The 27,988-nt window shown below is 41.3% G+C and overlaps 1 protein-coding gene across 1 annotated transcript in view; it reads left to right on the forward strand.

Moving 5' to 3' along the window:
* Nucleotides 1–27,988, forward strand: part of LOC134342423 (dynein axonemal heavy chain 8-like) — a 317,468-nt gene that overhangs the window by 191,942 nt on the left and 97,538 nt on the right. Inside the window, exons 45-49 of the mRNA XM_063040531.1 lie at nucleotides 1,325–1,491; nucleotides 9,244–9,399; nucleotides 13,660–13,815; nucleotides 18,511–18,693; nucleotides 23,946–24,051. Of these exons, the coding sequence (XP_062896601.1) occupies nucleotides 1,325–1,491; nucleotides 9,244–9,399; nucleotides 13,660–13,815; nucleotides 18,511–18,693; nucleotides 23,946–24,051 (768 nt within the window). The remainder of the gene's footprint in view (nucleotides 1–1,324; nucleotides 1,492–9,243; nucleotides 9,400–13,659; nucleotides 13,816–18,510; nucleotides 18,694–23,945; nucleotides 24,052–27,988) is intronic.

Below are 27,988 nucleotides of genomic sequence, written 5' to 3' on the forward strand. Positions count from 1 at the left end.
GTTTTTCTGACTCTGTTTGGCTCCCTGCATGGTTAGAAATGAACTGCCCCTCTTCTTGACACCTCCGTCATTTCTTCTAATAGGCCAGACAATGCAACAGGCTCACGAATATAACCAAAGTTCACCATGACAATGGGGACAGCTAAAATGTTTTTTTTTCAGGAAACAGGCATCAATTTTATTCACTATATATATTTACATGTATTAGTAAATTGTTGTGGTACTACATACAGAAAAAATGACAACATTCAAGAATTATACAGAATAAAGAATTATATAAAAATAAAGTTAGAAGTATTGATGTGGAATAAAATGTGCATAAAACTTAAATACCAGCATGTACTTAAATGTAAACAGCATAATAAAAAGTGGGAGTGTATTTGAATGACTAAGGTAATAGACAGAGAGAGGTGGGAGATATAACTAGAATGGTTGATCAGGTTAAATGCCTGGGGAAGAAACTTTTAAGACGGAATATTGTTTTGGTTTTAATAGCCCTATAGCGCTTTCTTAAAGGGAACTTTTGGGAAACACAGTTTTCAGGGTAGGTAGTGTCCACTGTAATTTTTCCTACCCAGTTCTTTGTCCTGGACACGTATGGTCCTACAGTGATGGTAAACTGCAGACAGTGACCTTTTCTGCTGTCCTGATAGTTTGCTGTCATTTTTTGTGAGAAGATGTTGCTCCAAACCAGACAGTGATGGCTGATGTGAGGATGCTCTCTGTGATGGCAGTGTAGAATTGCACCAGTGTGTTCTGGGGAAGAGGGAATTTTACCAACTGCTGCAAGAAGTACGTCCAATGCTGAATCTTTTGTTAATGAACGAGATAATGGTTCTCCCACATGAGGCCCTGTGATACAATGATAACCAGGAACCTGAATGCTGAAACAGTGCTACACATTTCTTCTGAAGTTGATATGCATTGCCACAGTTTTCAGCTCCAAGTTGTTATGATTGCACCAAGTCATTAGCTTGTTTGCTTCCTGGTGGAACTTGGATTCACCACCTCTAGAGATTAGTCCATTGATAGTGGTATCATTCACAGTCTTTATCAGTTTAACTGACGATCACTCGAGAAGCTGTTCCTGGTGTATAGAGAAAATAGGAGAAAGGAGAGAACACATCCCAGTGGCACTCTAGTGCTGACTGAGTGGGATGTGGAAAGGTGCTTGTCTAGACTCACATACTGCCTTTTGTCAGAGAGGAAGTGTGAGATTTACCTGCAGCTGAGATCTGGTACGTTCACTTCAATGCTTTTGTTTCTGTGTTTGGTTGTTGACTGTTCATTTTTGTTTCATATATTGTATCTACAAACAGATTAGTGGGTGATGTCCTGTTGGCAACTGGTTTCCTCTCATATAGTGGTCCCTTCAATCAAACTTTCAGAGATATACTGACCAAAGTAATCTGGGAAGCAGAACTACGGCAAAGGAGGATTCCATACACAGATGGTATAAACCTGATAAACTTCCTGGTGGATCAGCCTACGGTGAGCTAGACTTAGATTTTTGTCTGTGTCTATTAAATTTCTATTTTAGTCATTTCCTAATGGAACGAAATAAACATGATGTACATCTAGGCACTATTTCTGTTCAAAACATCGCTTCATTGGTAACATGCTTCTTCACCTACATTGATCATTTCAGTCATTGTCTTAATTCATTACCATTATTTAAAACATTTTCTCTTTTCCCAAGAACATAGTCATTTCCTAGTTCTGGTGACACACATGCAGACTTCAGTCAGGTTTAAGACCAGGTGTCTCATGGTAGGCCAGTCCAGAAGATCAAGGCACATGGGATACATGGAGACTTGGTATATTGAATTCAAACTTGGTTTGGCCATTAAAGAGTCAGAGGGTAGTGACAGAGAGCTGATTTTCTGATGGAAGACTGGGACCAGTGGTGTTCCTCTGTTGTTTATATGTAGGTGAAAATGAAATTCATACAATTTCATTTTGTATGAAGATGTTGTTGGGCTGATTAGTATACAAATTAAAGTGGGATCCAGGGGTGAAAATGAGGATCAGGTTCGTTATCTCTGTTTATAAGAAGTGAGGTTTGTTGTTTTGCAGCAGTGGTGCTGCACAAAGATATAAAATTTTCGATGTTATAAAATGAATGAATAGTACAAAAAGCATAATGAGGTAGAGTTCGTGGACTGTTCAGCAACTGATGGCAGAGGGAAGAAGCTGTTCCTACATTGTTGAGTGTGGGTAATAATGAGAAGGAGGAAATAAGGCCATAAGACATAGGAGCAGAATTAGGCCATTCAGCCCATCGAGTCTGCTCTGCCATTTCATCATGGCTGATCGATTTTCCCTCTCCTGCCTTCTGCTTGTACCCCTTCATACTCTGACCAATCAAACATCCATCAACCTCTGCCTTAAATATACCCAATGACTTGGCCTCCGCATCTGCCTGTGGCAATGAACGTAACATATTTACCACTCTCTGGCTAAAGTAATTTCTCCTCATCTCTGTTGTAAAAGGACACTCCTCTATTCTAAGGCAGTGTCCATAAGACCATGAGACAAAGGAGCAGGTCAGCCATTCGGCCCATTTAGTCTGCTGCGCCATTTTATCATAAACTGATCCATTCTCCCATTTAGTCCCACTCCCCCGCCTTCTCACCACAACCTTTGATGCCCTGGCTACTCAGATACCTATCAATCTCTGCCTTAAATACACCCAATGACTTGACCTCCACTGCTGCCCGTGGCAACAAATTCCACAGATTCACCACCCTGTGGCTGAAAAAATTTCTTCACATCTCTGTTCTGAATGGGCGCCCTTTAATCCCTAAGTCACGCCCTCTTGTACTAGACTCCCCTACCATGGGAAACAACTTTGCCACATCCACTCTGTCCATGCCTTTCAACATTTGAAATGTTTCTATGAGGTCCCTCCTCATTCTTCTAAACTGCAAAGAGAAGAGTCCAAGTGCGGTCAAACGTTCCTCATATATTAACCCTTCCATTCCCGGAATCATTCTAGTGAATCTTCTCCGAACCCTATCCAACGTCAGCACATCCTTTCTTAAATAAGGAGACCAAAACTGCCCACAGTACTCCAAGTGAGGTCTTACCAGTGCCTTATAGAGCCTCAACATCACATCCCTGCTCCCATACTCTATTCCTCTAGAAATGAATGCCAACATTGCATTCGCCTTCTTCATCACCGACTGAACCTGGAGGTTAACCTTAAGGGTATCCTGCACGAGGACTCCCAAGTCCCGTTGCATCTCAGAACTTTGAATTCTGTCCCCATTTAAATAATAGTCTGCCCGTTTATTTCTTCTGCCAAAGTACATAACCATACACTTTCCAACATTGTACTTCATTTGCCACTTCTTTGCCCATTCTCCCAACCTATCCAAGTCTCTCTGCAGACTCTCCGTTTCCTCAGCACTACTAGCCCCTCCACCTAACTTTGTATCATCAGCAAACTTAGTCACAAAGCCATCTATTCCATAATCCAAATCGTTGATGTACAATGTAAAAAGAAGCGGCCCCAACACGGACCCCTGTGGAACACCACTGGTAACCGGCAGCCAACCAGAATGGGATCCCTTTATTCCCACTCTCTGTTTCCTGCCAATCAGCCAACGCTCTATCCACGTATGTAACTATCCCATAATTCCATGGGCTCTTATCTTGTTTAGTAGCCTCATGTGTGGCACCTTGTCAAAGGCCTTCTGAAAATCCAAATACCCGACATCCGCTGCATCTCCCTTGTCTAGCCTACTTGTAATTTCCACAAAAAATTGCAATAGGTTTGTCAGGCAGGATTTTTCTTTAAGGAAACCATGCTGAGTTCTGCCTATCTTGTCATATGCCTCCAGGTACTCCGTAACCTCATCCTTGACAATCGACTTCAACAACTTCCCAACCACCGATGTCAAGCTAACAGGTCTATAATTTACTTTTTGCTTTCTTGCCCCTTTCTTAAATAGCGGAGTGACATTTGCAATCTTCCATTCCTCCGGAATCTATTGACTTTTGAAAGGTCATTGCTAATGCCTCTGCAATCTCCACAGCTACTTCCTTCTGTCCTCTGGTCATAAACTCCCCCACCATGGGAAACATCCTCTCCACATCCATTCCACAGCCAGTCAACATTCAATAGGTTTCAAAAGGTCATTGCTCATTCTTCTGAATTCCAGTGAGTAGAGGCCCCCAGCAATCAAGCACTCTTTATATTACGAGCTTTTCATTCCCAGAATAATTTTTGTGAACCTTCTCTGAATCCTTTCCAATGTCAGCACATCCTTTCTTAGATAAGGAGCCCAAAACTGCTCACAATACTTCAAATGAGGCCTCACCAGTGCTTTATAAAGCCTCAACATTACATCCTTGCTTGTATATTCTAGTTCTTTTGAAATGAATGCTAACATTGTATTTTCCTTTCTCACCATTGACTCAACCTGCAAATTAACCTTTAGGGAATATTGCACGAGTACTCCCAAGATCCTTTGCACCTCAGATTTTTGAATTTTCTCTCCATTTTGAAACCAGTTTATCCTGTTATTTCTTCTACCAAAGTGCATGACCATACACATCCCGACACTATTCCAGCTGCCACTTTTTTGCCCATTCTCCTTATCTGTCCAAGTCCTTCTGTAGCATCTCTACTTCCTCAAAACTACCTGCCCCTCTACTGATCTTCATATTGTCTGCAAACTTTGCCACAAAGCCATCAATTCTGTTATCCAAGTCATTGACATAGGAGGAGTGATTGATAACTTTGTGGCCTAAGGTAGGAGTCAATTTTAGAAAACCTAGCACATTTATTTTTCAACATAGTCCCCTCCTACATTTACACACTTAGTCCAACGGTCGTGGAGCATATGGATCTAGGACCTCCAGAAAGTGCCCACAGCAGGGGTGATTGATAAGTTAGTGGCCCAAGATAGAAGGAGATGAGTTATACAGCTCTCATTACATGCACATGCAGTTCAACTCTTTGAGTGATTATGCAGAAAGTTTGAAGTTAATAACTCATCTCCTTCTACCTTAGGCCACGAACTTATCAATTACCCCTGCTGTGGGCACTTTCTGGAGGTCCAATATCCGTATGCTCCACGACTGCTGGACTAAGTGTGTAAATGTAGGAGGAGACTATGTTGAAAAATAAACGTGCTAGGTTTTCTAAAATTGATTCCTTCTACCTTAGGCCATGAACTTATCAATCACCCCTCATATAATGTAAAAAGAAGCAGTCCCAACACAGACCCCTGTGGAACCTCACAAGTCACCGGCAGCCAATCGGAAAAGGTTCCCTTTATTCCCATTCTTCACCTCCTTCCAACCAGTCACTGCTTTATCCATGCTACTATATTTCCTTTAATACCATGGGCTTTTAACTTGTAAAGCAGCCTCATGTGTGGCACCTTGTTGGGGAAGGTTGTGTCCACGATGATGCTGTCTGAGTCTACAACTCCCTGACTCTCTTGCAATCCTGTGCATTGGAGTCTCCGTACCAGGCTGTGGTGCAGCCAGTCAGAATCCTCCACAGTCCAAGGAATAGAAAGTTACAAGGGTCTTTGGTGACATGCCATTCATCCTCAGGCTCCCAATGAAGCAGATCTTCTGGCATGCCTCCTTCATGATTGTATCAATATGTCGGGTCCAGAAAAGATCTTCGGATATGTTAATGCTCAGGAACTTGAAGCTGCTCACCCTTTCCAATGTTGACCTGTCAATGAGGACTGGCACGTGCTCTCCCAACTTCCCTTTCCTGAAGTCCATAATCAGTTCCTTGATCTTGATGATGGTGAGAGCAAGATCATTGTCGTGACACCACTCAACAAGCCAAGCTCACTCCTGTATGCCTCCTGATTGCCATCTGAGAATTTATCAGCAACTGTGATACAGGTCCATAGCTCCCTGAAAGTAGCAGGTCAAGAGGGCAAATGGCATTCTAGTCTTCATTGGTTAGGGTATTGTGTAGAAGCGTCAAGAAATTATGTTGCAGCTCTGCAAAATGTTGGTTAGGCCACATTTGGGGTATTATGTGCAGTTTTAGTTGCCATTCTATAGGAAGGATATGAAGGCTTTGAAGGGAGTGCAGGAGAGGTTCAGCAGGCTTTGGAGAGAGTGCAGGAGAGGTTCAGCAGGCTTTGGAGAGAGTGCAGGAGAGGTTCATCAGGCTTTGGAGAGAGTGCAGGAGGGGTTCATCAGGCTTTGGAGAGAGTGCAGGAGAGATTCATCAGGCTTTGGAGAGAGTGCAGGAGAGGTTCATCAGGCTTTGGAGAGAGTGCAGGAGAGATTCATCAGGCTTTGGAGAGAGTGCAGGAGAGGTTCATCAGGCTTTGGAGAGAGTGCAGGAGAGATTCAGCAGGATGTTGCCTAGATTACAGTTTATTCATTACGAAGGGTTGAACAAACTTGGATTGTGTCTTTTTTTCTGAAGCACTGGAGTTTGAGGCATGACTTTCATATTCAAGTACTGCAAAAATAAGCCTAATTTTGAGACATTAGCAGCTTGCTCTACTTATGCATGACAACATTAAAAATAAATTAATTTTGCTCTCAGAAGGATGTTAAAGCTGCTGCTTAATACCATAAGTATTTTAAGCCTACGCCCATGGAGTCTGCTCCACCATTCCATCACGGCTGATTTATTATCCCTCTCAACCCCATTCTCCTGCCTTCTTCCTGTTACTTTTGATGCCCTACCAACCTTCATTTTCAATATACCCAGTGACATGTCTTTCACAGCTGTTTGTGGCAATGAACTCCACAGATTCACTAACTTGTGGCTCAAGAAATTCATCCTCATCGCTGTTCTAAATGGACATTCCTCTGTTGTGAGGAATATCCTCTTCACATCCACTCTATCTAGGCTTTCAATATTCAATAGGTTTTAATAGAATCTCCCTCACTGTTCTAACCTCCAGTCAATATAGGCCAAGAGCTATCAAAGGCTCCTCATATGTTAACCTTTTCATTCCCAGGATCGTTCTCATGAACCTGCTCTGGACTTTCTCTAATGCCAGCACACTCTTTCTTCAATAAGAGCCCAAAACTGCTCACAATACTCCAAGTGCGGATTGACCAATGCCTTATAAAGCCTCAGCATTTCATCAACACAAGAAAATCTGCAAATGCTAGAAATCCAATGCAAACTGCACAAAATGCTGGAGAAACTCAGCAGATCAAGCAGCATAAACAATCAACGTCTTGGGCCAACACCCTTCATCATAGAAACATAGAAAATCTCCAGCACAATACAGGCTCTTCGGCCCACAAAGCTGTGCCAAATATTTCCTTACCTTAGAAATTACCTAGTGTTACCCCTAGCCCTCTATTTTTTGAGCTCCATGTACCTGTCCAGGAGTGTCTTAAAAGACCCTATCGTATCCGCTGCCGGCAGCCCATTCCACACACTCACCACTCTCTGCGTAAAAAAAACTTACCCCTGACATCTCCTCTGTTCCTACTTCCAAACACCTTAAAACTGTGCCCTCTCTCAGGACTTGCAGGAACCTGTCACTATCGCTTGTTTTCCCTATATTTCCATGGTTTTTGGAAGGATCATCAGGATCCTGAAGAAATAACAGATTAATACCATCCATAAACCTGTAAAGAAGTTCAAATCGCTGCTTATGTGGGTCAAAAATGACCCGGGACTCAGGATGGCTGGCAATTACAGGATTCCCTGTGAATGCAACAGGACACATGGTGGAAACCCATATCAAAGAGCACAGGAGGTGTATCCATGTGGGGTTGCCCGGAGAAATCGGCGGGAGCAGAACACTGCATTTGCAATGGCCATAGGACTGACTTTGACGGTACAAAACTACTGTGCCATGCCAATGGCTTTTGTGACTGCCTGGTGAAGGAAGCCATTGATATAAATTAGAAGAAAAGAAGTTTAACAAAGATGAAGGTCTCACTCTGAGAACTGGAATTCGATTGTAAACAACATGAGACAACAGAATCCTGATTGGATGAGGACTAATCAATCAGGAGGGATGGATGATGGTGGTATAAATACCATTGGACTAGACATGCCCAGGTATCATCCCTGATGAAGATGGCAGAGTTTGTCATTGAAACATTGATTATAATTGATAATAGTACCCGGCTGGAAGCCTGAGAAGAGTTTAATTGTGCTGAAGTAGTGTTCATGGGTTCATTGCCCATTCAGATGAGAGAGGGGAAAAGCTGTTCCTGAAACACTAAGTGTGACTTTGGGCTCCTGTACCTCTTCCTTGCTGGTAGCAATGAGGAGAGGGCATGTGCTAGGTGATGGGGGACCTTAATGAAGGATGCTGCCTTTTTGCGACATCGCCTTTTGAAGGTGTCCTTGATGTTGGGGAAGCTGGTGCCCAAGATGGAGCTGGCTATGACTTTCAGTTGCTTTTTCTGATCTTGCTCACTGGCTTCATACCAGACTGTGATACAACCAGTAAGAATGCTCTATACAGTACATCAGTCATAACATGCAAGTGACTTCAGTGCCATACCAATTCTTCTCAAATTCCTAATGAAATATAGCCGCTGTAGCGCCTTTTTCTATTTAAATCAATATGTTGGGCCCAGGATAGATCCTCAGAGATTTTCACACCTAGGAACTTGAAACTGCTTACCCTTTACACTGCTGATCCCTTAATGAGAACTGCTGTGTGTCCCTTCGAGTTCCCCTTCATGAAGTCCACAATCAATTCCTTGGTCTCACTAAAGTCGTGCAAGGCGGCTGTTGTGACATCGTTCAGCCAGCTGATCTATCTCACTCCTGTGCACCTTCTCATCACCATCTAGAATTGTGTCTTCAGCAAGTTTATAGATGGCATTTGAGCTGTGGCTAGCTACATGATCGTGGGTAGAGAGAGAGTAGACCGTAGGGCTAAGCACATATCCTTGAGATGTGACAGTGTTGATAGTCGACGAGAAGATGGTGTTATTTCTGATCCACACAGTGGTTCTCAGCTGTAGCAGACTGAGACAGAAATATTTGATAGTTTCCATCAAAGCTGCTTGCACAAGTTACTTTCTTGACGGTGCCCAAGAAGTTGGATGAAGGGTCTTGAACCAAAACTTTGACAATTTATTCATTTTCATAGATGCTGCCTGACCTGCTGAGTTCCTGCAGCATTTTGTGTGTTACCTGTATTCCAGTATCTGTTACAATTTATTTCCAGAAGATTTCTGACTTAATCTTCATTGATCATTTAAGGAATGATACTTATTGTCAGACTGTGCCTTTAGTAAGCCTTGATGGTCTTACTTTTCTAGATCGGTGAGTGGAACCTGCAAGGATTGCCAAATGATGACTTGTCAGTTCAGAATGGCATTATTGTTACTAAAGCAACCAGATATCCACTTCTCATTGACCCTCAGACACAGGGTAAATCCTGGATCAAGAGGAAGGAGCAAGACAATGAACTACAGGTAGAAATACACAAACTGTATAAATATGTACTATTCAGCGTGTGAAGCAGCATACTTAGAACACAATGAGACAATCCAATTAATATAATGTGTAGTTTATTTTCTTTTCCAACTATCTCACCTTCTTTTCAGAAGGTTTTGATTTTAGTGGTTGTTTATCATCAGAGGACATCAGAGATTGGAATGAAAGGGCCTGAAGTAAATTGAGCAATATCTATCTTTGACATCTTTTTATTACTCATTTGTGCCCAATTTTTGTGGAAGGTACACCTATTGTAAAATTAGTTACTCTTCTAGTCATGATGCACCTTTGCATAGCTATAATGTTTATGGTATTACTTGGAAAGGCAGCACAGTGGTGCAGCTATTAAAGCCATTTCTTCATAAAACAGTATAAATGGGTTGAGGTCTGATCTCAGGTGCTGCCTGTGTTTAGTTTGTATGTCCTGCTTGTGACCATATCACTGCATGGTTTTCTACTGGTGCTCCAGTTTTCTCCAACGTCCCAAAGGCATGCGGGTTGATAGGTTAACTAACCACAGTGAGACTGCCCCTGGTGTATAGGTGGCTGGAGGAATCTAGGGGCAGTTGATGAGGATGTGGGAAGAATAAAACTGAGATAAATGTGGAGACTTAGGAAAATTGGAGCAACAAATATTCTACTGGAGGAACTCAGTGTGTCAAGCATCATCTGAGGGGGAAGGATATTGGTGAAGCTGCAGGTCAAAGCTCTGCATCAGGATGTGGGATCAGGGTAATTGGGTTTTTGATGGTCTGCACCTAGGGTTTATTTCCATGCTGTATCTCTTTATGGCTCTTTATAAGAAGTACAGATAGAGTAGACAGCTGGTATCTTTTGTCCGGGTTTAAAATGTCTAATACTTCAGGGCATGGATTTAAGGTGAGGGTTGGAGAAGTTCAAAGGAGATGTGTAGGGAAAGTTTTTACACAGTGACTGGTGGCTACCTAGAATGTGTTGCCAGGACCACCAGCAGCTGACTATTATCAAGCACTTGAGATATTGCATAATGTCTTTTCCAAACAAGAAACAGTCCATCCCAATGCATTTCAAATCATAGTCAGGGACTTCAACCAGACTTGTTTGAAGAAAACCCTGTTCCAATTACCAACAGCATATAACATGTAGCACCCGGGGTTCCAACACACTACACCACTGCTATACTAAGATAAGAAATGCCTTCCATTCCATGCTGGGACTGCATTTCAGTAAGTCTTATTATTAGTTGTCCTTCTCCTACCTGCATACAGGCAATTGTCTAAAGACAAAGTTCCAGAGGTTAGGGCAACAAAGAGTGGTTGTGGGAGCAGAGGAGCGGCTACGGGTTTACTTCAAGTTGGTGGAGTGGGCCGTGTTCAAGGAGTCTTCTGTGGATCTCAATTATTATACCATGGTTGTCACAGACTTTATTAAAACAGTTGTAAGTGAGTGTGTCCCCACAAAATCATTTAGAGTCTTCGCCAACCGGAAGCCCTGGATGAACCATGAGATCCGCAATTTGTTAGGGTCAGGTCAGAGGCATTCGGGTCTGGTGACTAAGGAAGTTACAAATGTCCAGGTACAATCTTCAGAAAGCCATCTCACAAGTGAAGTGGCAAATCTGGACTAAACTTGAATCAACGAAAGATACTCGACAGTTGTGGCAAGGCTTGAGTATTATCACCTCTTATAAAGTTCAATCAAGCAACATAGGTAACAACAGGGCTTCACCTCCAGAGAGCTCAATGCCTTCTATGCTCACATTTGCCATCAAAACTTGAAAGAGCAATCACAAACTCACACAGCCCCAATGATCCTGTGATTTCAGTCACTGAGGCTGACGTGTAAGCAGCTTTCAGAGGATGAAACCACGAGAAGCATCCAGCCCTGATGGGTACCAGGCCAACACTAAAAACCTGTGCTGATTTACAGGCTGGAGTGTTTACTGAGATCTTTAACATCGCGCTTCGGCATTCTGAGGTGCCCACCTATTTCAAGAAGACTTCAATTATACCAGTGCCAAATAAGAAAGAAGTAACCTATCTCAATGACTATTATCCAGTAGCACTTACATCCACGGTGATGAAGTGTTTTGAGAGGTTGGGGATGAAGCATATCAACTCCTGCGTGAGGAATGACTTGGATCCACTCCAATTTGCCTACTGGAGCAACAGGTCCCCACAGCAGATGCCATCTTATTGGCTTTTAACTCAACCCTGGAGCATTATTGACTACAACGCAACATTCAATGCCATCACTCCCTCAAAACTAATCAATAAACTTCAAAACCTTGGCCTCAATAGCTCCTTGTGATTTCCTCACTTGCAGTCCCTAGTCAGTTTGGATTGGCATCAACACCTCCTCCACAATCAACATCAGCACAGGTGCACCACAAGGCTATGTGCTTACCTCCCTGCTCTACTCACTTTACACTTACAATTTTGTAGCTGAGCACAGCTCCAAAGCCATATTCAAGTTTGCTGAGGACATCACTGCTGTAGACCAAATCAAAGGTGGTGATAAATCAGCGTATAAGAGGAAGATTGAAAATCTGGCTGAGTGGTGCCATGACAACAACCTCTCACTCAATGTCAACAAGACCAAGCATTTGATTATTGACTTCAGGAGGAAGAAACCAGAGGTCCACAAGTAGGTCCTCATTTGAGCATCAGAAGTGGAGAGGGGTGGAAAAATTCCATCGTGTTATTATTTTGGAGGATCTGTCAATTACAAAGAAAGTGTGGCAGCACCTCTACTTTCTTAGGAGTTTGTGAAGATTCAGCATGACATCTAAAACCTTGACAAACCTCTCTAGATGTGTAGCAGAGAGTATATTGACCGACTGCAACACAGCCTGGTATGGAAGCACCGATGCCCTTGAACGGAAAAGCCTACAAAAAGTAGTGGATATGGCCCAGTCCGTCATGGGTAAAGACCTCCCCACCATTGACTACATCTACACAAAGCCCTATTGTAAGAAATCAACATCGATCATCAGGGTCCCCCACCACCCACGCTATGCTCTCTTCTTATTGCTACCATCAGGAAGGAGGTACAAGAGCCTCAGGACTCACACCACCAGGATCAGGAACAGCTATTACCCTTTATTCATCAGGCTCTTTAACCAGAGGGGATAACTTCACTCAAATACACTTGCCCCTCATTGAAATGTTCCCACAACCTATGGACTCATTTTTAAGGAGTCTTCATCTCATGTTCTCAATATTTATCGCTTATTTATTTTTATTATTATTTCTTTCTTATTGTATTTGCGCGGCGTGTTGTCTTTTATACACTAGTTGAAACCCGAGTTGGTGCGGTCTATCATTGATTATACTATGGTTATCATTCTATTATGGAATGCCCACAAGAGAATGAATCTCAGGATTGTATATGGTGACATATTTGTACTGTCAACTTTAAACTTTGAACTTGATAAAAATATGTAAATTATAAAATATTGTTACATTTGTTTAAAACTTGCATACTATTCATACAGATCAATTCATTTCAACAGTAAGTTGAGATAGTACAAGGTCAAACAATAACAGATTGCAGAATAAAGTGTTACCAATACAGAGAAAGTGCAGTGCAGGTAGACAACAAGGTGCAAGGTCATAACAAGGTAGATTGTGAGGTCAAGAGGCCATCTTGAATCCATCAGCAGTCTTGTAACAGTAAGATGGAAGCTGCCCTTAAGCCTGGGAGTGCATGCTATCAGACTTTTGTATCTCCGGCTGGATGGGAGGGGGGAGAAAAGAGAATGTGTGGATTCAATGGGGTCTTTGATTATGTTAGCTGTTTTACCAAGGCAGTGAGAAGTGTGGACAAGAGTCTAAGGAGGGGAGATTGGTTTCCATGAGGCGGATATGATAGAGGCATTTAAGAGGCTGTTAGACAGGCACATCAATATGCAAAAAAATGGAGAAATATAGACCATGTGCAGACAGAAGGGTTTAGTTTAATTAAGTATCACTAGCTTAATTAGTCCAGCAGAACATTGTGGGCTGAAGGGCCTGTTCCTCGGTTATATTGTCCTGTTTTGATTCCATGTTAGATAGCTTAGTTATCTCTAAAAGATTTGTAGGGTGCTCTGGGGTCAATTTCCAAATGCCTGTTGGCTAATTATCCCTCTTTTCTCAAGTTTCCCAACAACCAATTGCAGAAACATCAGAGTACTGTATTTAATGGAGTCTATCTGTGTGCGGGTGGACCTGAGGAGAGAGTCTGAATTGTAAGCTCTGGTTCCTTTCATTCTAAAGGTAACATCACTTAATCACAAGTATTTTCGCAATCATTTGGAGGATTCTTTATCACTTGGACGTCCTTTACTTTTGGAAGATATACAGGAGGAATTGGACCCTGCTCTGGATAATGTGTTGGAGAAAAACTTCATCAAAAGTGGGACCACTTTTAAGGTGCATTATTTCTTAGAGATTTGTCACAATATTCTCATGCTCAACCCATTTTTAAGACATAATTAAAGTTCCATGGCAAGACACTGGTTTGTTTTCCCACAGCATTTGCTACCTACTTTTAATTCCTCTTGAGAAGTTGGAGGAGATCCACCTGTTTAACTGTTGCATATCCTTTGATGATTGCAACCCCACTGTTCTATTAGATCAAGGGTTTCCAACATGGGGTACATAGACCCTTCGGCTAATGGTAAGGCTGGCTCAATGGCATAAAAAAGGTTGGGAAGCGCTGTATTCTGTGATTTATTCTCATTGGTAGAGTAGAGTACTTCTAGTAGGTTCTCCAGACTAGGTGAGTAGAATATATACCATCATATATGTGATTGGAAGGTCATGTTTGACAAATCTTATTGAATTTTTTGAAGAGGTTACCAGGAAAATTGACGAGGGTAAAGCGGTGGATGTTGTCTATATGGACTTCAGTAAGGCCCTTGACAAGGTTCCACATGGAAGGTTAGTTAGGAAGGTTCAATCGTTAGGTATTATTAATAGTAGTAAAATGGATGCAGCAGTGGCTGGATGGGAGATGCCAGAGAGTAGTGGTGGATAACTGTTTGTCAGGTTGGAGGCTGGTGACTAGTGGTGTGCCTCAGGGATCTGTACTGGGTCCAGTGTTGTTTGTCATATACATTAATGATCTGGATGATGGGGTGGTAAATTGGATTAGTAAGTATGCAGATGATACTAAGATAAGTAGCATTGTGGATAATGAAGTAGGTTTTCAAAGCTTGCAGAGAGATTTAGGCCAGTTAGAAGAGTGGGCTGGAAGATGGCAGATGGAGTTTAATGCTGATAAGTGTGAGATGCTACATTTTGGTAGGACTAATTAAAATAGGTCATACATGGTAAATGGTAGGGCATTGAGGAATGCAGTAGAACAGAGTGATCTAGGAATAATGGTTCATAGTTCCCTGAAGGTGGAAACTCATGTGGATAGGGTGGTGAAGAAAGCTTTTGGTATGCTGGCCTTTATAAATCAGAGCATTGAGGAGAGGAGTTAGGATGTAATGTTAAAATTGTACAAGGCATTGGTGAGGCCAAATTTGGAGTATTGTGTAAAGTTCTGGTCACCCAATTATAGAAAAGAAGTCAACAAAATAGAGAGAGTACAGAGGAGATTTAGGGTTTCAGCACCTCAGTTACAGAAAAAGGTTGAACAAGTTGGGTCTTTATTCTTTGGAGCGTTGAAGGTTGAGGGTGGACTTGATAGAGGTATTTAAAATTATGAGGGGGATAGATAGAGTTGACATGGATAGGCTTTTTCCATTGAGAGTGGGAGAGATTCAAACAAGAGGACATGAGTTGAGAGTTAAAGGGCAAAAGTTAAGGGGTAACACAAGGGGGAACTTCTTTACTTAGAGAGTGGTAGTTGTGTGGAACGAGCTTCCAGTGGAAGTGGAAGAGGCAGGTTCGATTTTGTCATTTAAAGAAAAATTGGATAGGTATATGGACAGGAAAGGAATGAAGGGTTATGGGCTGAGTGCAGGTAGATGGGACTAGGTGAGAGTAAGCGTTCGGCACGGACTAGAAGGGCCAAGATGGTCTGTTTCCATGCTGTAATTGTTGTATGTTATATTGTTATAATCCTGATTTATGTTTTGCAGGTGCTGAAAAGGCTTTGTGGAATTAGGAAATGAGTCATTAGCTAGTGGGTACTGACTTGCTCTTGCATCTCATTATTTACATGTTATTATCTTGTGGCTTTTGATCAGTAGTAACCTCCATCACATTGACAGTGTGATGGTGGATCTTAGTGTTAAATATCTAGCATGAATAGTTTGGCTTTTCCTTGTTAGAGATAGCTGTTACCTGGCACTTGGGTGATGTGAATGTTACTTACCTTTATCAGCCCTCACCTGAACATTGTTAAGATCATGTTGTGAATAGGCATGGCATGTTCACTTTCTAAAGATATGTGAATGGATTTGAATCATCAGTAGACATTCTTATTTCTGACCTTACAATGCAAGAAAGGTCATTAATGAAGTCAGGTCGTGTTTATTGTCAAGTGCACAAGTATGTGAATGTACAGGTGCCATGAAAAGTTTACTTACAGCAGTATTATAGGCACACAACATTCAGATCAAAAATGTAAATTAAACATGAAGTATACATAAATTATCCAAAGATTTTACAAGAAGAATACAATTAGAACCAATAAAATAAACAAAATTCATCCCTGTAATGAAGGTAGTTAGGTCTACAGCATTACCCTGAATGCAGTATCTGCAGTGGTGTTCTAAGGCTGATTAACTTCCACCAATCACAGTCTTCTGAAATTTAGCTTTCTTTCTCATGTTTGGATCACTAAGACTATTTAATAAGGATTGGAGCTGAGTAGAAACCCAAACACTGTTGATGATAGCTTTCTGTCATTTAGAGGTGTCAATTTCAGGGCTTGGAACTGGCTACAGGCTAATGCCTTTCAGGGGTTTATTCCACACTGCTAGTTTTCACACCTCCATCACTACAACTCAGCATTGAGCCTCACCGGGGTTCTTACCCTTACTACTCAGCACCCGATCATGCTCTTCCTGATCTCCACTTTATAATGTCTTCAACCCAAACACTTTGACATTCACAATGTATGCTGTTACCTTCAGAGGCTTGGCCTTGAATTTAGCATGGACATTTTGCAATTCTTACCCCTGTTGATAACATAAGTTAGCCTGATCACGCTATCTATTTAATGCAGCTTGCCAGAAATAGAAAGATGTGAGTCTTGAAACTTGACAGTGTCTTCATGAGGCCTCTCCCGGCCTTAAGCAAAGTACTGGTCAGTGCTCATTAAAGAGACGATTGTGTAATTTTTGTCTGTTGTCTGATGTATGGGTATGTGTATGTTCAGGCACCTCTTAGGACAACAGCATTTACTTTTTTTGAATTTTATAATGACTTTGGGACAAATCTGAGAATTTCCTAGGTGTGTCTAGTGCAAAGGTTTGTTTCTAGGATCCCACAATGCTTACAAGCACTGAAACCTAAGCTTTATTTAGATCTGAAACTGGGTTTCGACCCTCCTCACAAAAATTGCTGAGCTTATGGCCAGTCATGGTTGAGACTACAATTTTGATGAAATATTATTCTGCTGCTGATGGAGATCTATGTGTCATATGGATTTGAAACAGAATAATAGAAATTCACAGCTCAAAAAGAGATGCCTATGAAGACAATAAAGTATCTAACAATTTACACTTCCTAGATCTTCAACTGCAGCCAATGTACCAAATGGGTAGAGAGATAGAATCCCTGGTAATGCTCCCAACTCTTCCTGCACTACATTAACAACTGCATTGCTGCTGCTTCCCACACCCAACCTGAGCTCGTCAATTTCATCAATGTTCCCTCCAAGTTCCATCCTGCCCTTAAATTCTCTTGGTCCATTTCCGACACCTCTCTCCCCTTTCTCAGTCTTTCTTTCCAATCTCTGGAGACAAACTGTCAACTGATATATTTTATAAGCATGAAGATTCCCACAGCGATCTTGACTATAGCTCTTTGCTTTGCACAGGAATAGTTCCCCCTATGATTCCTTTGTCCATTTGTCCTTACCCACTAATCTCTCTCCCGGCATTTATCCTGCACATTCACCTTCATTCAGGACCCAAACCGTCCTTCCAAATGAGTTAACACTTCACCTGTGAATCTGTGTTAGTTATCTACTGCAGTGGTCCCCAACCACCAGGCCGCGGACCAGTACCGGGCGGCAAAGCATCTGCTACCGGGCCGCGAGGAAACAATATGATTTGGTGATATGAAACAATATGAGTCAGCTGCACCTTTCCTCATTCCCTGTCACGCACTGTTGAACTTGAACACCCCCCACCCCCCAGTCTGCCGGTTCGCAAGAATATTGTTAATATTAAACCGGTCCGCGGTGCAAAAAAGGTTGGGGACCCTGATCTACTGTATCCAGTGCTCCCAATGTGACCTCTTCTACATTGTTGAGAGCTGACGTAGAATGAGGAACTGCTTTGGCAAGCACCTCCACTCCGTCCACAAATAGCAGAATTTCCCAGTGGCCAATCATTTTAATTTTTATCTCCATTCCCATTCTGACTTGTCGGTCCATGGCCTCCTGTTCTTCCATGATAAGGCCACTCTCCAGATGGAGGAGCAACCTCTCATATTCCATCTGGTAGCCTCCAACTTGATGGCATGAACATTGATTTCTGCAATTTCTGATAATTTTTCCTTTCCCTCTTCTTCAATTCCCCACTCTGTCCTCTTACCTCTTCTCCTCACCTACCTATCACCTCCCCCGGTGCCCCTCCTCCTTCCCTTTCTCCCATTCTATCAAATTCCTTCTTCTCCAGCCCTCCCAGCTTCTCATTTCATGCCCCTCCCCTACCCACCTGGCTTCATCTATCACCTTCCAGCTTGTCCTCCTCTTCCCTCCAACTTCTTAATCAGGCATCTTCCCCCTTCCTTTCCAGTCCTGATGAAGGGTCTCGGCCCAAAACCTCAACCGTTTATTCTTTTCCATAGACACTGCTTGACCTGTTCAGTTTGCTCTCGATTTTCAGCATATGGCAAATCTCTTGTTTTTATCTGTCCTGGTTAAAAATTGAACTTACATCATAAAAAGAATGGATATGGTAGAGGTTAAAAATGTTGATGTGAATTGCTTCTCTGCAGGTGAAAGTGGGGGATAAAGAAACTGAGGTAATGTCTGGATTCATGTTGTATATCACCACAAAACTTCCTAATCCTGCCTACACTCCAGAAATCAGTGCCAAAACATCCATCATTGACTTCACTGTAACCATTAAGGGTCTTGAGAACCAACTGCTTGGCCGAGTGATCCTTACTGAGAAACAGGTAAGCTGTTTGAACCCCTTTGAACTGAGTAATAAGGCATTCGGATGACTGTTGGAATGTGATATAGTACTTCAAGTTGCCAAGCTGATCATTAGTAACACAATATGTATAAAGATAATTTTACCTAAGAAATTGTTCTTCTAAATTTACTTTCCTGTATCTATTTATTTGGCATGCCGATCCACAGGGAGGCAAGGTATTTATATTATGGTACTTAAAACAACCCCCTACTTCAACGTAGTTATTACTGATGATGACTGATATATTGATATGCTGTAAGTTCATGTTGTTATTTTGTGAGGCAGGTTACCATGCTGTTCAGATTTTAACATAAATGAAATCATAAAAGTGTTTCTCACAGAAATGGGGACTTTCAACCCATCTTATCCATGCTTGATGACTCTTTATGCTAATCTTGTTTGTCTGCATTGTTCATACTAAATGTGCTAAATGAAGCAAAAGCAACAAGCATTGAAGCCCACGTCATCAAGAACCAACTAAGGTGGAGCGGTCACGTTGTTCAGATGAAAGACAAACGTCTGCCGAAACAAATCTTCTACTCCCAGCTTAAAGAAGGCAAATGTAAAAGAGGCGGACAACAGAACAGATTCAAAGACGTCTTAAAAGCCAACATGAAGAAATGTAACATCGACATCAACAATTGGGAAACCAATGCCAAAGACAGGAAACTCTGGCAAGCCATCATCCGAGAAGGTACAGCAACTTTCGAAGCCAACAGATGTGCAGAATTAGAAGAAAAGAGAAGAAAATGGAGAGGCAGCAACAACCAAAGCCCGATCTGCCATCTGGAACTACCTGTCCTGAATGCAGAAGAACTTTCAAAGCCAAGATTGGACTCATAAGCCACTTGAGAGCCCATAAGTAGATCAACAGAACGAAGACCATCATCCTCGACCTCGAGGGATAGCTACAACGACGGCATTGTTCACATCACTCTATGCCTTTTCCATCTAAGTAGCTGTCCAAATAGCTTTTAATCTTTCTTACTGTAACTGCCTCTGCCACCACCTCTGCCAACTCATGCCAGACTACCATCACACTCTGTGAAAAATGTACCCCCATAGGTCTCCTTTAAGTTTCTCTTAAACTTAAATTTGTGCTCTCTAGTTTTAAACTCCCCTGCCCTGGGATTATCTACGTTATCTTTGTCTCTCATAATTTGATAAACCATTATAAGATCACCATTCTGTGACTGGGTGAGAGTCAACCCAGTCTATTCAATCTCTCCTTATAACTACAGCCGTCCATTCCAGTTAAAATTCTGGTGAATCCCTTTTGCACTTGATATTGACTCGAAAATGTAACTCCTTTCTCTCTTTCCACAAATGCACCTGACAAGTGCATGTCAAACATTTTCTCTTTTTGTTTTTTATTATGGCTGGTCACTTATGTCAGCACCGCTTTCCTACAACAACCTAATGTCTCTTGATTCTCTAACTAGCCAGAAATCTATCAGTTTCTTCTTTCAATATACTCAGTGACAACCTCCACAGCCTCTTAAGATTCACCACGCACTGGGTAAAGAAATTTCTTCTCATCTATCTTGAAGGCTGATTCCTTATTTTAAAACTGTGACTGGTGGTTTTGGAGACCAAAACCAAGGAAAGTATCAGCCCTACATCTAACCTCATCAACTGTCATAAGTATTTCATTTATTTCAGTGAGATAACCCCATTCCTCAAAAACCTAGAGACAAGTTAACCTTTCCTCATATGACAAGTAATTTGCTAGGAGAATTGGATGAAAAAGAAGAGATTTTGTTTCATTTATACACAGCACTAATAAGACAACTTCTGGAGGACTGTATACTGTTTCATGGTCATACTTAAGGAAAGTTTATTAGACAGTTTGTCTAATCAAGGCTAGGCTAGTAGTTCTGAAGTTTAGGAGAGTGCAAGTGGACTACATTGAAATCCACAGGATCCTGATTGGGTGGATGTGGAAGGAATAATTTCTCTAGAGGGAGAATTTAGAACTAGGAATCATGGTTTGAAAACAGTGAATCTCATTTTTAATATAGAGATTATGTGATTTTTTTCTGTCTGAAGGCTGTGAATCTTTGGAACTCTCTTTTCAAAGGGTATGGAAGCAGAGTCATTGGATTTTTTTAATGTAGAGATTGATTCTTGATTTTAAAAAAAGGTGTAAAGTTATCACAGGCAGACAGGAATATAGAGTTGAGATTACAATCAGATCAGACATGACTTTATTAAATGCTATTAGCTGGCAATCCTTTCCAGATTGAAAGTAATTTTTGGATATGTCTGGGACCTGTTGTGTTGCAGGTATTAACACTCAACAATAATAATCAGTATTTACTGACAAATACTTTTATTGTCTCAGCTAACAAACATGTGAATTTACAAACTAAATAGTGCACTAGATTTCCCTGACCCTCCATGAACAATCAAAGAATAGAAAAGGTAATGCCGGGTAAAAGGAATCTAGGCTGGCCAGGGGTTCCTTGTGATCCTGATGTAATCTCCACATTTCCGACATGGGGTCATCCACATCTGCGATGGGGGTCTTTGGAGTTGCCACTGCCTGTACTCCCAAAGTCCTCCATTCTTTTTTTTTTTCCTTATCAGCTCAATCTGTGATGTTTCAAGTTTGTTACCTCAAGTTCATCTGACTGACCTGTGTTATTTTTTCATTCGATGTAGCCCAAGGCTTCAAGCAGTATATGGTTCTTTTCTCCAGCCTTATACCCTCGGTCATTTATTTTGTGTGCTTTTTCCCCAACTCAGGCTGGTTCAAACCAGTCTAACAGGGCCCAGACAACTAGATTACTGGCTGTTCCTTCTGCAGGCCTGCTACTTTAAATAATAAATAGCTTCTTATTGGAGAATGGTCTCAGGTTTAACAGATCATCAGCAGAAACTCCTTGTGTCCATGTTCGCTTGCTTTGGTTAAGCTATCCCTGAGCAAGAACCAGTTCACCAAACAGTTCACAAAATGGTGGCTGCAAGAACAGTCTCACAAAATGGCCACCTCCATTCCTCCAACCATGAACAAAGACTTTTGTTTTGTCTGTTTCCACTGCCCTTGTCTTATTCTTGTTCACTGATTTGCAGATTATAGTTCTTTCTAACTCACTGATAGGAATGGTTTCTATATGTCCTTATTCTCTGTCATAGTTTGGTTCAATTTACATCATAAACTGTCAGTTACTAATGCTGTCCTTATCCTCATTACCAGCTGTCCAGATATGCTTACACCCTCTCCCCGCCAACATTTTGCCTGTCTGTGTGTTTCTAGTAGACACTGAGGCAGATACGTTCTAGGCAGAGATTAATTTTTGGGCACAGCCCTGTAGTATACAGTTCCCTGGACACTCTAGTCTTATTACATAGCCTAGGTTTTTGTTAGATAATTGCGAGTTATAATTTTACACTCTGGCTTATATTAAACACTAAAATACAAGACCATAAGATATAGGAGCAGAAGTAGGCCATTCAGCCCATTGAGTCTGCTCCGCCATTCAATCATGGGCTGATCCTATTCTTCCAATCATCCCCACTCCGCTGCTTTCACCCCAAACCCTTTGATGCCCTGGCTAATCAAGAACCTATCCATCTCTGCCTTAAATACGCTCAATGACTTGGCCTCCACAGCCACTCATGGCAACAAGTTTACCACCCTCTGACTAAAGTAATTTTTCCGCATCTCAGTTCTAAAAGGACGTACTTCAATACTGAAGTCATTCCCTCTTGTCCTAGAATCCCCTACCATAGGAAATAACTTTGCCGTATCAGGCCTTTTAACATTTGGAATGTTTCTATGAAATCCCCCCTCATTCTCCTGAACTCCAGGGAATACTCATTGCCTTCAGATTACATGGATTTTATTGATATTAGACACGAAGTGCAAGTCTTACCTCCAAAAAATTTTCATCCTGTATTCTGTTTTTGATTATTTAGAAATTATGAACTGGATGCATGAATATTAATAGAAGCCAAGAGCTTTCCAATCTCCTGTAACAACTTCTGAACTCACCCTAGCTGCCAATCATTCTTCTGTGATTCCTCTTTCCATTTGTATAGTTTGGTCTGCAGGGAAAGCCCTACAGCCATAAAAGCATAATCTGATTCTAACCGCAACTTTCACTCACTTGGTCTCTCCCTATAAGGTTTATTTTCTTTGTTTTACCCATCCCTCTGACACTTTTATGATTGTTGAAAACCAACTTGTTTTCTCTCTTGGAGACACAAGCAACTGCAGATGCTGGAATTTTGAGCAAAATAAAATCTGCTGGAAGAAATCCGTGGGTTGAATAATATCTACAAAGGCAAAGATGATGTGGGTTGATATTGTGATGCAGGACCTTGCCCTGAATTGTCAGCCATGGCTTCACCTCCACAGGTGATACCTGACCCATTGAATTCTACCAGCTGTTTGATTTCTGTTTTCTCTCTTTCTCCGTCTTGACAAGGGGCTTGGAGCTGAAACTTTAACTTTGTTTCTCTTTCCACAGATGCTGCCTAATCTATTGAATGTTTCCAACAGTTTGTCTTTATTGCACTTCGTCTGTCAGAAATTGACCCATTTGTGCTTGTCTGATTCCCATTAGACAGCCAGTCTCCTAACTACACTAATATTCCGCTTGCTATGCTAAGAGCTTTTAGAGAGTCACAGAGTATAGAAATGGGTCCTTTGGCCCACCACGTTCATGTTGAACCTTTTTCCTTTTTACACTAATCCCATTTGCTCACATTAAGACTGAGGAAGGTTTTCAATCTGAAACATTAATGTTTTTTCTTTTGACTGATGCTGCTTAACTTGCTGAGTTCTTCCAGCATTCCTCTATTTATTTATTTATGTATTTTATTTTATTTATCTAGTGATACAACACAGAACAGGCCCTTCTGACCTTTTGAGCTATGCCACCCCGCAATCCACCAATTTAACCCGAGGCTAATCACAGAACAATTTACAATCAGTAATTAACATACTACATCTTTGAACTGTGGGAGGAAACTGAGGCACATAAAACTTGCTTACAGAGGATGGCAGAATTGAACTCATAACTCCGACTCCCCAACCTGTATTAGCTGTGTGCTAACTACTGCACTACCATAGTAATACCATTTTTGTTTCAGATTCTAGCATCTGTAGTTTTATTTGATTTTTTTTTAGCTCTCATGTTGTTGGCTGAAATGTTTTTTTCCTTTATTTTTTTTCCTCAATGATTTGAAATGATTGCTATCATCTTAAACCTCTGATAATTGTAGGAACTAGAAGCAGAGCGGGTGCAACTGATGGAGGAAGTCACTGTCAACAACCGTAAAGTGAAGGAACTGGAGAATAACCTACTATTCAAGCTCAGCTCTACCAAAGGTAACTGATGACTAAATCAAAAAATCCTATAGCACAGAAACAGGCCCTTCCAGCCACCTTATCCATGCCAACTACCTACACTAATTCCATTTATCTGCACATTTCCTATCCTTTTAACCTTCTGCCTCTTGCATCTCCTCTTGCAGTCTGTTCTAAATAACCACCGCAATGTGTGAGATAAACTTGCCCCTCAGATATCCTGAAAATTTCTCCCCTTTCACCTTAAACCTATGTCCTCTATTTCTAGATTCCTCTGTCACAGGAAAAAGATTCTGACTATCTGTCACATTTAAGCCTCTATTAATTAAACTTCAATGAGGTCGAACTTTTGTCTTCTGAGTTGCAGTGAGAGTTAATTCAGTCTATTTAATCACTGCATTTCTCCATTCCAAACACAATTCTGGTGAGTCTGTTGCCCTTCATGTATTGTAGCAACCAGAACTGTACACAATACCCCAAGTGCAGTCTAAACAATGTTTTGTACAACAGCAACATCACATTTCTAACTCTTACACCCAATGCCTGGCCATTGAAGACAGGCATGCCAGATGTCTTCTAAAAAATTCTATTCACCTGTATCACTGTTTTTGGGGAGCTGTGGACTTGCATCCCAAAGTCAGTATTGAGACCGTAACTTTTCACTTTATACATTAATGATCTGTAGGAAAGAGCTGATGGAATTGTGGCCAGTTTTGGAGACAATACCAAGATAGGCAGAGAACAGGAAGTATTGCAGAGGCAGGGAGTCTGCAGAAGGACATGGACAGTTTGGAAGAGCGGGCAAGGAAGTGGCGGATGGAATGTGGGGTTATGCACCTTGGTAGGAAAAATAAAGTGTAGATTATCTTCTCAATGGGGAGAAAATTCAGAAAAAAGAGATACTAAGGGATTTGGGAGTCCTAGTTCAGGGTTCCCTTAAGCTCATCTTGTGGGTTGAATTGGTAGTAAAGAAGGCAAATGCAATGTTATCATTCATTTCAAGAGGACTCGCATATAAAAGCAAGAATATAGTGCTGAAGCTTTGTAAGGCATTGGTCTGACCACATTTGGAATATTGTGAGCAATTTTGGGCCCTGTATCTAAGCAAGGATGTTCTGGTTCTGGAGAGAATCCAGAGGAAATTCGCAAGAATGATCTCAGAAACGAAGTACTTAGCATATGAAAAGCAATTGATGTCTCAGAGCCTGTTCTCAATGGTATTCAGGAAGATGAGAGGACATTTCACTGAAACCTATAGGATACTGGAAGGCCTGGATAGTGAGGATGTGGAAAGGATAGTTCCATTAATAGAAGAGTCCGGCATCGAAGGGCACAGCTTCATAGGGATATCCCTTAAGAACTGAAATGAGGAGAAATTTCTTCAGCTAGAGTGTTGTGAATCTGTGGAATTTGAAGGCAAATCATTAGCTGTATTCAAGACAGAGATTGATAGATTCTTGATTGCTAACTTGTTGATAGTTAAAGGGAGGAGGAGAGAAGGCAGGAGAATGGAGTTTGAAAAAAATAACCATGATTGAAGAACACTCAATGGGCCAATGGACCTGATTCTTTTCCTGTATCTTATGGTCTTCTAGTCTCTCTGTATATCAATTATCCTAGGGTCCACATCATTTATGATGTACAGTATATCTGTTCTGAATTTGGCTTTCAAAGTGCAAACCTTACAATTAACTGGATTAAATTCCATCTGCCCAATTTTTCATCTAGCCTATGTCCCTCTGTATCCTATGGCAACCATCCTTGCTGCTTACAACTCCACTCATCTTCATGTCATCAACAGACTTACTTATAAATCCATAGATATTCTCAGGAAATCATTTATATACATTAAAACAATAAATGCTCCAGCACCAATCCCTGCAGTACAACACAGACCTCCCCCATAAGAAAAATGCCCATCTACCACTACACTGTGCCTCCCATCACTAGCTAATTTTGGATCCATTTTGCCTATGTTGCACAACTTTGTCAAAAACCTTACTACATTCTTCATTCTGTAAACCATGTCTACTGCTCTGCCTTCATTAATTTTCTGTTACCTCAATTAAATTTTGGAGACATAATCTACTCAGCACAAAACCATGTTTATTCCTAATGAGTCTGTACCTTTCCTTGTGAACATGAATCCTATCCCTTAAAATCTTCACCAACAAATTACCTACCATTGATGTGAAGATCAATGGTCTGTACCATCCAGATTCAACACTATTGTCCTATTCACATTTTCATTATCTTCGTGGCCACCATCCTTTGACAAGTTGGTGAATATAGTTGATCATATTGGACAAGGGTGCATTAGGATAGAATAAACAGGAAGGAACTACAGTGTGCCAACTACTGGAGAGTTGTAGAATCTAGATCACTGGGGGTATTTAAAGATAAGGTAGATAAATATTCAAAAGATTGAGAATCTGGCGACTGTGTGGAATTGGCACAGAAAAGAAATTAAGGCCTGCATGGATCAGCCTGTTTCATATTGAACAGTGGGACAAGCTTTAGGGGCCAGGAGGCTTACTCCTGCTCTGTTTTTTTTGTGTTTTTATGTCTGCAGCAAATATTATAGCAAATAGGAAGGAAGATAGAATGCAGCAAACAGAGAGGAGCATAGTGCTGAAGCAGTCATAGGGAGGTTGATAAAACAGTCAGACATGTAACACATAAAATGTAATGCAATGAATTGCAAGGTGATAAATATAATGTGAGGAAAGATATTTTTAAAGGACTGCTGAAAGACAGTTATCAGGACAATGCAAGAATATGGTCAAAAGAACATACAGCTCTTAATGTAAGAAGAGAGTAAAAATGGAAGAAAATTACACCAAATTTCTATAAAATTCCAGCTCAGCCTTGTTGAAGGCGAGAATGAACATGCAAACATCGTTTCAGGAATATAAGAATTCAGTTATGAGTTGGCAAGTGTGTAAATTGGTTTATTTATGTCATATTTAATGAGGTGCAGTGAAAATCTTGTCTTGCATACAGTTCATTCAGATCAATCCATTACATTTACCCATTTACTAGTAAGATGGCAGTGCGCGTGAACGCAATAGCCTCTCTGGGGACAACCAAAGGTGCTTTGTAAAACTTGTTTTTCATGATCCAAAGACATTTCTACTCCAAGAACTTTGGTGACTACCAGGCTACTCTATCAATGAGCTGCTCATTGATCAGAGTAGCTAGATTGGTGTTGGCAGCGGAGCTGGACGATCTGCCAATGAGGCCAGCCCCAGTGTTAGAGAGAGAGCCAGCCGAGGTGTCGAAGGGGCCTACCAAGGCAGGGGTGGTGGAGAAGGAGCTGGCCAAGGCATCAGAGGAGCTCATCTGGATGTCGGAGGAGCTGGTTTGGGTTTAAAGGAGCTGACTGGCTGCAGTCCATGTTGCTGCCTGCTACTCGGAAACATCAGAGTTGGTGCAGTAAAACCGTGGGAGATTGTTTCAGACATTTGTTCATCCCAGTTTGGTAAAAAAAATAAACCAGGGAAGGTAGTGCACCTGTGGCTGACGAGGGAAATTTGGGATAGTATCAATTCCAAAGAAGAAACATAAAAATTAGCCGGAAAAAGCGGCACACCTGAGGACTGGGAGAAATTCAGAGTCCAGCAGAGGAGGACAAAGGGCTTAATTAGGAAAGGGAAAAAAGATTATGAGAGAAAGCTGGCAGGGAACATAAAAACTGACTGTAAAAGCTTTTATAGATATGTGAAAAGAAAAAGATTGGTTAAGACAAATGTAGGTCTCTTACAGTCAGAAATAGGTGAATTGATCATGGGGAACAAGGACATGGCAGACCAATTGAATAACTACTTTGGTTCTGTCTTCACTAAGGAAGACATAAATAATCTTCTAGAAATAGGGGACCAAGGGTCTAGTGAGATGGAGGAATTGAGAGAAATACATGTTAGGAGGGAAGTGGTGTTAGGTAAATTGAAGGGATTAA

This window comes from Mobula hypostoma, chromosome 2 (assembly GCF_963921235.1).
Source record: "Mobula hypostoma chromosome 2, sMobHyp1.1, whole genome shotgun sequence".
In the NCBI taxonomy this organism is placed as follows: domain Eukaryota; kingdom Metazoa; phylum Chordata; class Chondrichthyes; order Myliobatiformes; family Myliobatidae; genus Mobula; species Mobula hypostoma.